We start from the raw sequence: 13,506 nt of genomic DNA, 5'->3' as shown, positions 1-13,506 counted from the left end.
AGTGCTCGCTATTAAGTCTTGCATTGTGCACAGTGCAATGAAATGCACTAGTGCTCGCTATTAAGTCTTGCATTGTGCATAGTGCATTGAAATGAAATGCACTAGTGCTCGCTATTAAGTCTTGCATTGTGCACAGTGCAATGACATGCACTAGTGCTCGCTATTAAGTCTTGCATTGTGCACAGTGCAATGAAATGCACTAGTGCTCGCTATTAAGTCTTGCATTGTGCACAGTGCAATGAAATGCACTAGTGCTCGCTATTAAGTCTTGCATTGTGCACGATGCGTTTCTTCAGAACTAAACTGGAAATGGAGATTGTTCAATGAAACATATTTTTGAAATTTCTTTCGAGATCAACGAAGAAGTACTGCCATTATTACGTACTGCTAGGTTCCATTTTTTGTGTGGTGAAGGAATGATAGCAGCAGCATTCAGAGCTGCGCCCAATCCAATCCTGGACGCACACAGGCTTGCCACACAGGTGGAATCGGAAGCATTATGTCACTGACCCGTAGCCAGCTCCTCAAAGCGACTGGCCCCAGCCAGCATCCCATCGGAAGCATCTTTGTCCTCCTGCGCATACTTGGACAGCTGTCTCAGGATGGTGCAGCAGGCCAGGCCACTCACAATGCTGTCCTCACTCTGAAACAGACGAATGAAGAAAACGAGAGTCAATAAAGAGCTGACAGCCGCCACGCACACGCCATGCCTGCAGGGGGGCCGCCACACACACGCCATGCCTGCAGGGGGGCGTCACACACACGCCATGCCTGCAGGGGGCCGCCACACACATGCCATGCCTACAGGGGGCCGCCACGCCATGCCTGCAGGGGGACCGCCACACACATGCCATGCCTGCAGGAGGCCGCCACACACACGCCATGCCTGCATGGGGTCGTCACACACACGCCATGCCTGCAGGGGGCCGCCACACACATGCCATGCCTACAGGGGGCCGCCACGCACACGCCATGCCTGCAGGGGGACCGCCACACACATGCCATGCCTGCAGGAGGCCGCCACACACACGCCATGCCTGCAGGGGGGCGTCACACACACGCCAAGCCTGCAGGCGGCCGCCACATAAACACCATGCCTGCAGGGGGCCGCCACATAAACGCCATGCCTGCAGGGGGTCGCCACACACACGCCATGCCTGCAGGGGGCTGTCACACACACGCCATGCCAGCAGGGGGCCGTCACACACACACACGCCATGCCTGCAGGGGGCCGTCACACACACGCCATGCCTGCAGGGAGCCGATACACACACGCCATGCCAGCAGGGAGCCGTCACACACACGCCATGCGTGCAGGAGGGCCGCCACACACATGCCATGCCAGCAGGGGGGCGTCACACACGCCATGCCTGCAGGGAGGCGTCACACACGTGCCATGCCTGCAGGGGGCCGTCACACACACGCCATGCCTGCAGGGAGCCGTCACACACACGCCATGCCTGCAGGGGGCCGCCACACACATGCCATGCCTGCAGGCGTCCGCCATGCGCCCGCCATGCCTGCAGGGGCACCGCCACACACATGCCATGCCTGCAGGCGGCCGCCACATAAATGCCATGCCAGCAGGGGGCCGCCAAACACACGCCATGCCTGCAGGGGGACGCCACACACACGCCATGCCTGCAGGGGGCTGTCACACACACGCCATGCCAGCAGGGGGCCGTCACACACATGCCATGCCTGCAGGCGGCCGTCACACACGCCATGCCTGCAGGGAGCCGTCACACACACGCCATGCCAGCAGGGAGCCGTCACACACACGCCATGCCTGCAGGGGGCCGCCACACACATGCCATGCCAGCAGGGGGCCGTCACATACACGCCATGCCTGCAGGAGGCCGTCATGCCAGCAGGGGGCCGTCACACACGTGCCATGCCTGCAGGGGGCTGTCACACACACGCCATACCAGCAGGGGGCCGCCACACACACATGCCATGCCTGCAAGGGGCCGCCACACACACGCCATGCCAGCAGGGGGCCGTCACACACATGCCATGCCAGCAGGGGGCCGCCACACACACGCCATACCTGCAAGCGGCCGCCACACACATGCCATGCCAGCAGGGGGCCGCCACACACACACATGCCATGCCTGCAGGGGGCCGCCACACACACGCCATGCCTGCAGGGGGCCGTCACACACACGCCATGCCAGCAGGGGGCCGTCACACACACGCCATGCCTGCAGGGGGCCACCACACACACATGCCATGCCTGCAAGGGGCCGCCACACACACGCCATGCCAGCAGGGGGCCGTCACACATATGCCATGCCAGCAGGGGGCCGCCACACACACGCCATACCTGCAGGCGGCCGCCACATACACGCCATGCCAGCAGGGGGCCGCCACACACACACATGCCATGCCTGCAGGGGGCCGCCACACACACGCCATGCCTGCAGGGGGCCGTCACACACACGCCATGCCAGCAGGGGGCCGTCACACACACGCCATGCCTGCAGGGGGACACCACACACACGCCATGCCTGCAGGGGGCCGTCACACACACGCCATGCCAGCAGGGGGCCGTCACACACACGCCATGCCTGCAGGGGGACACCACACACACATGCCATGGCTGCAGGGGGCCGCCACACACACGCCATGCCAGCAGGGGCCATGAGAAGAAAGCAATGCAGATGCAAGTGGGAGGAGAGGTTCCTCCTGGCACTCTTTTGGATACACCTTTGGAGAGCATGCAGAAGTAGCTGCAAACATTTTGGTAACCAGAAGCTTTGAAAAGACATGACTTTGGGCACCCTTGAATCACTGTTCTGAAAAAGACATTTGCTTCGCCATTCTGAAAAGTAGTAAAGACTTTTCCTTGCTTGATCTGAACCAGCGTTCTGAAAAGAACATACATTTTGTTATCCTGATGGAAGTATTAGATGAAAGAGACATTTCTAAATGGCTTTAAGACACTGGTCTTGTTACAAGAACCGTTTGAATAAATTCCCAAAGGTTATCCAGGAGAAGGGAGTTAACCCTCGACACAAGAAGCGTTTTTGTACTTGTTATAATTTTCTATTTAGTTCAACTTTGAAACATTTACCTTGCCGTTTTTGCTTGTTTATGTTAGTGTTCTAGCCCCCAAGCTCTGGAATATGTTCACCACTGCCCTCAGAGCAGAAACTTATCTCCCTTCCTTTCGAAAGGACCTTAAAACGGTTCTCTTTAACTAACCACCTCCCATCTACCCACCTTTCTCAACGCCCACGATCTCCTTGTGTTTCACAATATGCTCTTCACAAAGAGTACAATATGTATGCCTATATGTTGTTATATGTCCTAAGATCCTCTTTACAAATTGTACAATAAGTTTTACTGTCTGCCTTCATACGTCACTAAGCTCGAATCACTCACTGTAACAAGCGCGACAATGCCTTCGGGCTGTTGCGCGCTCTACAAATATGAATGAATAAATAAATAGTGTGAGGGTCAGATTGAGTTTGGACACAAGGTCATCCTGGTTTAGTTTTAATTTCATAGGAAGGGACATTCACGTTAGGATTGGGAAAGTTAGACCTTCATCCATCCCCTTTTTATGTTAATAAATTGACTAATATTGAGAAAGGTATCTCTCTGTGACCGCCTCTCATTGCTGACCCCTCACACGTCCCCCGGCCTTTTCTTAGACTTTGCTTTTGGACCAGCTTGGTTCACTCTCCTGCCAAGCCAGGCCCCAAGGAAACAATATGACAGTCTCCCTGGTCTTATATGTGGGTCCCAGACCATATTCTTCTATGTCGCCCAGACATACTTGGCTTTCTATCCTGCCAAGTATTTCTACAAAAGGAACCGTGCAGATGCTTTACAACTATTGGCTTTTGTTGGGAAGCAGGGACGATCGTCCCAGTCCCACAAGAGGTTTCAGATGAGACAGTGGTATCAGAGTGTGTTGTAGGGAGTTGGGGAGGCTATAGGGGGAGGGAGGTGTTGATAGAAGCTACATTATGGGTAGCGTATTATATGTTTGGTACAGGTTGGGCTGGGGGCGAAACGCCATCTTAGAAAGCAGCAGCCATTTTGAAATCGAGTTCTAGCGCTGCGCTGCAGCTAGAGCAGTAGGCCCGGGCCCAGAACATAGGTATAAAGGTGTGCATGCAAGGTTGGGTTGCAGCATAGTCAGCAGTGAGAAAGCTCAAACCCGCAGAGATTCATAAACCTCTCATTGTCTCACATTATTAGCACTTGTATCCCAGTAGGAATGCGCCCTACAAGGCCATGAGGGGGCGGGAGCTCCATGTGAAAGGTTATCCCATGAGAAGGAGGGCATGAGCCTCTGACCTTCACCAGTCCAAACCCTAAGTTATGGTGTCCAGATGCCCCCGTCCCAAGACACCAGCATTCCAGGGTACCATTCAGCCCCAGACCATCGACCATAAAACTGTTAGATTGTCCATTTATCAGGGAGATCACAGCAGAAAGGCAAGCCGCAAGGAGAAGGCCATTGGAAAAGGCCTTTCTCCCTCCCTGCAGCTCCGCTGCGAGGGACTGTGTCAGCGGTGCCAACCTGCGTCGTCCAGAAGAAGGAAGCACCCCCCAGGAACCCGCCGCCCGCCCAATCCACATCTATGCCTCGAGCTGCTATGGCAACCCGCCACAACAACCAGGAAAACGGTAAGCTGCCTGCGAAATCCACAGCAGCGTCGGACTGCCGCCATTGGCCCCTGCACCCTGCCAGCTCATCCCCTCCTGGCTTATATGGAGGAGGAGGAGACCGGCAGGTGAAGCAGCAAGGAGAAGACCATTGCAAAAGGCCTTTCTCGCTCTCTACAGCTCTCCGCTGCTCGTCGGCGCGGAAGGAGCTGCAAGGCACACTGTTCAAAGGGAAGGCTGCAAAAGCTACCATTACGGATATGCGCGCCCAACAAGGGAAACCAGTCCCTCTCACTGTTTGCCATAGAAATGCACAGCTGCGATCGCGCACCAGCTCTCATTTACAGTCCCACCTCATTCCCAGCCTTACCCTACGTAACCTAAGGCTAGGTTACAGATGCACCCCATCCTTAACACCCCCACATATCACCCTATATTGCTACGAGACCCGAACTATCACACCACTTCACCCTGAGGCCCAAGCACCAGTGACAGCAAGGAACCAAAACATTGGGACCGCTATGCATCTAGCACCTGAGCCCCCTGTGGCCCCTATGCACATTACTCAGAAGGCTTGTCATACTACGCCCAAGGCCTCTGTGGCCCAAATGCCCCACAATATGTTGCCCCACGATTGATGCTGCAATGTTTACCATGCTTAAGCCCTCCGTGGCCCCTGTGTCTACTGTTGTGCTGCCCACTACTGATGCTGCAATGTTTACCATGCGTAAGCCCTCCGTGGCCCCTGTGTCTACATTTGTGCTTCCCACTACTGATGTTGCAATGTTGACCATGCCTAAGCCCTCAGTGGCCCCTGTGTCTACTGCTATGTTGCCCACTACTGATGCTGCAATGTTTACCATGCTTAAGCCCTCCGTGGCACCTGTGTCTACTGTTGTGCTGCCCACTATTGATGCTGCAATGTTTACCATGCTTAAGCCCTCCGTGGCCCTGTGTCTACTGTGGTGCTGCCCACTAATGATGCTGCAATGTTGACCATGCCTAAGCCCTCCGTGGCCCCTGTGTCTACTGCTATGTTGCCCACTACTGATGCTGCAATGTTGACCATGCCTAAGGCCTCCGCTGCCCCTCTGCATGATGCTTCCACACTTTCAAAGACCAAAACGACCCTCCAGTGTGCCCTAGTTAACGCCCGCTCATTACCTGCCCATGCATTAGACATTAATGACCTCATCATCAATGACAACCTCATTATCCTAATAATCACTGAAGCTCAGGCTCAGCACTATCTCTCGCCATTCCACAAGGGTACACCATCTTCAGAAAAGATTGGGCCCTCCAGAGAGGAGGGGGTGTAGCCCTCATTGACCGGGAAAGTCTATCCATTAGAGAAGTGGAAACTGGTCCACAACTCTGACTACCTCCCACTAAAAATGTATTTCTCCCTCAACTGCACTATCAACATGCATATTGTCTACAGACCTCCTGGTCCTATCATACACTTCCATGACGCTCTCATCCACTCGTTGTCAGACAACATTAAAAAGACTTCACAAGTCATCCTACTGGGCGATCTAAACCTAGGGCTCGACGACCCTAAGGACTCCCACGCCAGATCCCTCAAGAAGGCCCTCACTACCTTGGGCTTCACACAATGTATCACAGACCCTACCCACGTCAAAGGACAAACCCTTGACTGGATCAGCCAACATAACTGCTCCATCCAAATCGTCGCTAACAGCCCCATCCCCTGGTCTGATCACCACTATCTCTAATTCAACATTGATACAAAAAAAGGTCCTCCTGAACTTATTATCCCCCTCCCTGTAGCACTCGCAAGGAGCTCACGCCTACTCACGGCCCAAAACCTAGCACCCTTCTTACAGGTGCCAGTCCTTCAGGCCCCCTTCTCCAAAGACCCAGAAACCCTAGCCAACACATTCAAAGAAATCGTCGCCCAAGCAGTCGACGCCATAGCTCCACTAATCCTAAAAAAGCCAAGAAAATCAAACACTCTAATACTTGGTTCTCAAAAGATTTGCTTGACCAACGCTCACGGAAGAGGGCTGTACTCTCCGCTTGGAAAGCTAATCCCTCAGAAGCCACAAGGAATGCCTTCAAAGCCATTTCCATCTCCTACAAAGCCAACATCACCTTAGCCAAATCCTCATCATTAAACTCTAGGATCATCAACGCTAAATCAGGCTCCAAAGAACTATTCACTATCTTCAGGGAGCTAGAAAAGCCCTCTGCACCACCTCCCTCTCTCCTTAAAGATGAGAACTGGTGCAACAGAATTCAGTCAGCCATGCTTGACAAACTTAACCTACTCCAAACCAAAATCCGCGGCCACCAAAAAGCTCTTAATAACCTCATAGCTAACCTACATAAGGTTACGCCTAAACCGCCCATGACTATATCCTCCCCACCCTCCACCTTCTACTTTAGAGATATGACCGAACTTGCTCAAATCCATCAAACCCTCAAACTGCAAAGGAGACGCCTGTCCTGCCCAACTCATCAAAGACTCGGCACAAATCCTAGCACCTTTCCTTACTGCAGTCATTGATTCATCCTTCCAGTCTGGACACGTTCCATCTGGTCTTAAGGAAGCATGGGCTCGCCCACTCCTCAAGAAACCTTCCCTTGACCCAACGGTTCCAGGGAACTATAGGCCCATCACCACCGTCCCAGTTCTACTAAAAATTCTTGACAAAGCAGCCTATCTGCAAGTCCAAGAATTTTTGGAAAAGAACCGTCTTCTTGGCCTGCGGCAATCCAGCTTCCGCCCACGACACGGTACTGAGACGGCCCTCTTAGACCTAATGAACCAAATGGATGATATCAGAGACACAGGCAAACCTGCGCTCCTCCTGCTCCTTGACTTGTCAGCAGCCTTTGATCTGCTTGATCACAACTCTCTGTGTCGCCATCTAGCTACTGAGGCCAACTTCTCCCCAAAGGCATGTGAATGGATTAACTCCTTTCTCCAGCAGAGAGTCATAAACGTATTCTCCAACACTGCCTGTGCCATCCCCAGCCACATCAAATGTGGCGTTCCACAGGATTCGTGCATTGCACCTACCCTCTACAACCTCTTTACAAGACCCCTGTTCAGCATCCTTGACGCAATGCACATCTCATACACAAACTATGCTGATGATACGCAGGTGCTTATCCCACTCACAGGGGACTATGATGCAGATCTTAACGCACTCCCCTCCATTTACTCCACCATCCAATCCTGGATGGCAGACAATTGGCTCTGCCTCAATAGCGAAAAAACTGAGATCCAGCTCATAGAGTCACCCACCACCCTGGGCAACCTCGATGAGCAGTACTCATCCTTCTCTATTGACAGCATTCCTATCAAAGTCCCTAACAATGTCAAGACCCTTGGAGTCTACTTGGACGCCGACCTGACTATGGACAGGCAGGTTAATGCCATTGCCTCATCATCTCCGTACTACACTAAAGTGTTAAACGCAGCTAGACCCTTCTTATGCCGTGAGAACTGCCTTACTATTGCCAGGGCTATAATCGGTTCTAGGCTTGATTATTGCAATGCTCTCCTCATAGGGACATCCCAAAAAAACCTCAACAAACTCCAGCTGGTGCAAAATAACGCACTCAGGGCTGCCACTGGAACTTGCAGAAGAGACCACATCTCTGAAGTGAGAAGACAGGTTCACTGGCTTCCAGTCAAAGAGAGAATTGTCTTTAAAACTCTTGCCATCACCCACAATGCCTCCATGAGCTCGCACCCCCATAACTATCCCAAAGAATCACGAGGCATACTGCATCAAGGCCTCTCAGAGAAGGATATTCTAACACTATCCTCACGCCTAAAATCCGTAAAGCCCGAGCAGGCGGCTCCAGCTTTCCCACACTGGCCGCTACACACTGGAACGCACTCCCTCCTCACCTAAGACAGATCGAATCCCACTAAGTTTTCCGGAAAGCCATCAAAACTAAGCTCTTTAACTGAAAAGCGTTTAACTGTTACCACCCTTCTTAGCTAGAACCAACATACTGTTCCATATCATTCTGTATGTTATGTAATTTGTCATGTAATTTTGTAATTAACCAAGAAGCCTAAAGGCGCCTCAACCTGTATGTCAAACTTCTTACATATTCTTGTAACAGCGCCTCGATGCCCCTGGGCTGCAAGTTGCGCGATACAAATGCAAATAAATAAATAAATGAATGAAGTTCACAAGACCCTGGAGCTCTGTGATTTGTGCTTCGAGGTGCCAAGGGGGAAACAAACCTAAAACCAGGGTGGGATGTTTTGGGAAGGCGCTGACATGTCTGAGATCGAGTTGGGGGATTTGCAAGTTATCGTGACCTCGAAAGTATCCTCTGCGCGCATGTCTGCAGTACCAGGTGCACATTAGGCCACAGATAGGGAATGCAATGATTTGTGTTAGTAATTGACAATTAGGAGCTTCGCGTCTGATGACGTACACAGAAGAGCCCCACTTGGAAGAAGACGGACAAGAGGAGCTGGGACCAATGGCCTGGCATCCCTTATGGAGCAGGAGGTATATGTATGGGCTTGCACCAACCAGCCACCTAGATTTGTAACCTATGCAACCTACGTCACTTATGACACTGTGTGCCTTTCTAACTTGTTGCTTATGGTGTTTTCATCAGAGCCCTCTGTGGCAGCAGAGTTCTTTGTTGCTGCATACTTGTCTTTTTATGAGAATAAAGCTTATTCTCCTTGCAAGAGGTATGTGGGCCTTTTTCTCTACAGTGATGTATTTTTTTATGGTGTGAGCGTTGAGGGGCTTCTCTACATTGTTGGTGACCCCGATGTGATTCCAGATTTTCCACAAAGACGGAGGCTTCCAGGCTGCACATCTGGAGGAGCTGCGCCCACTTGTAGTGACCAGCCCCAAGCACGCAACCTGTAGTGGTGGAGCCGTTTTCACAGAATTCCTGACTCCTCTTTGGGGCATTGCGCAGCTCCTAGGAAGGTGCAGGCCATTATTGGGAAACCATGATGGAGGAGCATGGGTGAACATGCAGATATAAGTACACCTCTTGCGGGTGACAATGAGGGTTCATGTTAAGCGGGAGGTGGGAGAACGTGGACGACAGTGTGCAGTTTGTGTGGGCTGAAGAAGAGGGAGCGAGAGGGTATGATAGATTGGTGTACGATTGAGGTGGCTAGTGTGTTAAGGCCAAGTGGCGGTCTTTATTATTATTAGTTTTATAAGTATATGAGAAGTGAAACATAGAAATGGGATCCTTTCTGAGTTAGGGAAGACGATAGTGCCATATTTTGAATTGTGAGAAGAAAATACAGAAGTAGGGGCTCCGTATAATTAGAAAGTTAAGATTCCTGTGCCCAATATATCCGAGGTGGGGGAATGCGAAGAAGTACTGGTTGTTATTTTAATTCATGGTTTTAGCTTGTTTTTTTAGTGTTTTAACTTTTTATTATGGAGCAAGTGGGGACCAAGGGAGGGCCTGCGGAAGAAGTAGTGTGGGTGTTGGATGTGAGAAGTGAGTGTGTGTGTGTATGTGTGTGTGTGTGTGAGTGTGGGTAGGGGCGAAAGGGGAAATGAGAACAGACTGGTAGGAGCATTTAGGACAAATTGTATCTATTGTATGGTCTAATATTTTTGTAATAGAACGATTGTCAACATGGGGGGTGGTTAGAATACATGTGCAGTGCATTGCCGTTGTATAAAGATAAGATTGAAAAATACCCCAAACAGTGGGTGTCAGAGACACAAGGAGAAATGTTCCACCCATGGGCAGAGCAAGGGATGAATAATAGGGGGCATATTGGAACACGTGTATACATTTTTGACTGCTAAATAAAAGGGTAAAAAGCTTCAACAGAGGAAAGAGATCTTAGCGTTATAGACGATGGTAGAGGACATAAAGGATAGTGAGGAGTACAGGTCCCAGTGTGACAGCAGCCCAGCCCGAGTACAGTTAAAAGTGCAGCACCTGAAGGAACACAGTCACCCCCGCCCCAAGTAGGGCTTTACCCAACCCTTAGCGCCACTGGGTATACATACCCAACCTATGTGCCTTCACCTGCCACAGCGCTGCCCCCATCAATATTGCTGCCCCCACATCCAGTGAATACTAAAATCACAGTATCACTGGGTAGGAAACCCCAGAATGAATTAGAAGGCTGCGCAAGCGGATTTGGCACGGTTGAGGGCCCTCCGGGAAGAAGGAAGCAAATCAGAGTGTGGACTGACGAGTGGAGGGACAGAGAAATTTTGTTCAGATTGGACAGCACTGCAATCAAGAATGTACATATTGAAAAGGGGAAGAGTGACGAGCGAGGAGCGGAAACTGTAGGTTATGGGACCGTGAGGTCAGACGGAGATACAAACAGAGCATTGCTGTAAGAGGAATGGGACACGATAGATGAATTGGAGGATAATGAGTAGGCACTGGCAGTTACACCACTGGTGGAGACCTCGTGGGGTCTGCAGTTTAGGAACAGGTTCAGGTGGGCAGCAGTGTTTAGGAAAATGGGAAGTGAAGTGACAGCAGGAAGGCAAGACAGGGAATGGACACACAGTTGCCACCACTGCCTAAAGGCCCTAGGAGGGTGCAGTATGTACCCTGGGACCAGATGGATAAGAATAACCTTATTAAAGTGCTCCTGCCCCTCACTTCAGGGGCTGGGAAATTGATATATGCTTTTGAGAAACAAACAGCTGGAACCCCTTTAGCGGTAAGGGACATAAAATTTTTGCTTGCAGCAATCCTGTGAGATCAGGCAGGAGATGTTTGGGTCAAAGCTGGTCACCCAGGAGTGAAAGCAGATGATGACACCCATGAGGGGGCACCTTTTAATAATATCAGAGTACAGTTGTGGCATGGACTGCGGCGGGTGTACCCTGACATGCCAGACCTGCAGTCTATAATGCAGTACACAATGGGGGATGATGAAGAACTCGCTCAGTACATTTTAAAAGTACAGGAGATGTGGAGGGCGGAGACGAGGGACCAGTGGGACCGATCAGTTCAGCTCGTCTATTTTGTTATCAAAAGAGGACTGCTCAGGAAGGTATAGAAATCACTCAAGAAGATTGTGGGCATAGAAGCGAAAGGGTGGGACGGGATACAGACTATAGTTATACACCACTGTAAATGAATTAAGTAGAGGGAAAAGAAAGCGGCACAAATGCTGTAGGCTGAGGAAGCGAAACAGGCACAGAAATAAATAGCTAAAATAGAAGTTGATGGGCCAGTAGCAGCAGTTACACAAACGGAGTCAGCATAACAGGCACCAGCATGAACAGATGCAAGAATAGCAGCTTTCTGTCAAGGCGGAGGACAAGGGCATTGGAGCGATGGACCTCAGCCACAGTGTACTTAGTGGTACCAAGGAGGTCAGCAGCATGGACGAAGATGGTTCTAAGAAGGCAGAGGGGGCAGAGGTGGATTTGGAGGCATGGGGCGAAAGGGGGAGCAGGTCTAGTTCAGTGCTGGCGATGCGGGAAGTGGGGTTATTTTGCTACGAAGTGTAGAAGCAGAATGGGAGCGAGATACAATCCTTATACCCTGCTGTCCTACAACAACAACAGCAACACTTCCATGCACCCCCGAAGGCCAGGTGCATACCATACAAAATACACCAAGCATACATGCAGTTGCCACCACAGTCCTCACAGGTGCAGTTGCCTGCCCCACCTAGTGCCCCAGCACAAGCAGTGCTGCCAAACCAATTGTATGGTGGTCCAATGACCAGAGGTAATGCCATCCCAAATGGGATGGTGGCACCTTATCGGGGGGTGAGTGTCACGGGAGGTAATCCTTACATGTTCCCGGGTACCAATACATACCCTGACTAGGGCAGCCCACAGAAAGCTCTTGCGTGTCCAGTGCTGTCCGTGACTACCCACCCTGATGAGGAAGCCTTGGTGGGCACAGAGATCAGGAAACAAGCAATTCATCTTTATGGTCGACACAGGTGCCACTAAATCATCCATCAGTGAGGGAAACTTCCCACTATCAGGTGAAACTTTTGACACGCCAGGCTTTTCTGGGGCTGTCAGAATGGTTCCATACACAAAAGAAGTAGCAATTAAAATAGGAGGAAAAGTGGTGCGTGCACCCTTATTATATTCAGAAGTCTCCCCAGTTAATTTGTTAGGGCATGACCTCCTGAGCAAATTGAACATGACCATCTCCTTCACAGATCGAAAATGAATACGTGTCACCGCACAAATGTGTGCTATGAGGGTGATGGTGATAATACAGGCCAGAGGAGGGTAGGTGGCGATTCATGGCATTCCTGTTGAGCCTGATATGTTTGTCTATGGGATCACATTTTTACTTGATGCAGTGCCCCAAATTGGTAAGACATGTTGGCATATACCATCAGATTTCATCTTTAGGCTCATTGTGACCCCAGAGCTTGTGGCAGGGATGATACTTTCACTAGATTTGTATGGCCTGGTGGTGTCGGAAAAAAGGATTGTTGTAGTTGGGACAGATTCAGATGGGTGCGAGTGGCACACTGTGTTGTGCATTGAGCCAACAGTACCCCTAAAAGAGGTACGAGGATCATGTCGATGATGGAGAAATAGTGCTGGCTATTTGTATGCTCGCTGTGAGATAATGGTGCAATACTATAGAATGCAATGTTTTATGATAGCCCTTGTTACACCGTACTCCTCCACTGGTAAAGACCTAGAGCAAGTCCCTGAGAGGTTATGGACAACCAGTTCCCACAAAGTTGGGTTTTTGCAGGGATTGGCACCCATATGAATCACACTTGGTTTTACCCAGAGTGAAACAATATCCACTATCCAAAGAAGCAGAGAAGGGAATACGGGATACCATTTCTACACTCCTAAATCTGCGGATTATTGTGATCTCCAAGTCCCCATGCAACACAGCTATATACCCGATAAAAAAGGCAAAAGGGGCAAGTTG

The 13,506-nt window shown here is 50.8% G+C and overlaps 1 protein-coding gene across 2 annotated transcripts in view; it reads right to left on the bottom strand.

Moving 5' to 3' along the window:
* LOC138528636 (transient receptor potential cation channel subfamily M member 2-like) overlaps positions 1–13,506 on the bottom strand; it is a 1,006,635-nt gene that overhangs the window by 504,605 nt on the left and 488,524 nt on the right. For both annotated transcript variants that reach the window (XM_069640452.1, XM_069640453.1), the window contains exon 12: positions 511–643. In XM_069640452.1, coding sequence (XP_069496553.1) covers positions 511–643 — 133 coding nt within the window. The remainder of the gene's footprint in view (positions 1–510; positions 644–13,506) is intronic.

This window comes from Ambystoma mexicanum, chromosome 7q, assembly GCF_040938575.1.
Source record: "Ambystoma mexicanum isolate Mex_15411 chromosome 7q, UKY_AmexF1_1, whole genome shotgun sequence".
In the NCBI taxonomy this organism is placed as follows: domain Eukaryota; kingdom Metazoa; phylum Chordata; class Amphibia; order Caudata; family Ambystomatidae; genus Ambystoma; species Ambystoma mexicanum.
Note: the sequence above shows the minus strand (reverse complement) of the source record. Positions and strands in the feature narration are given on the sequence as shown.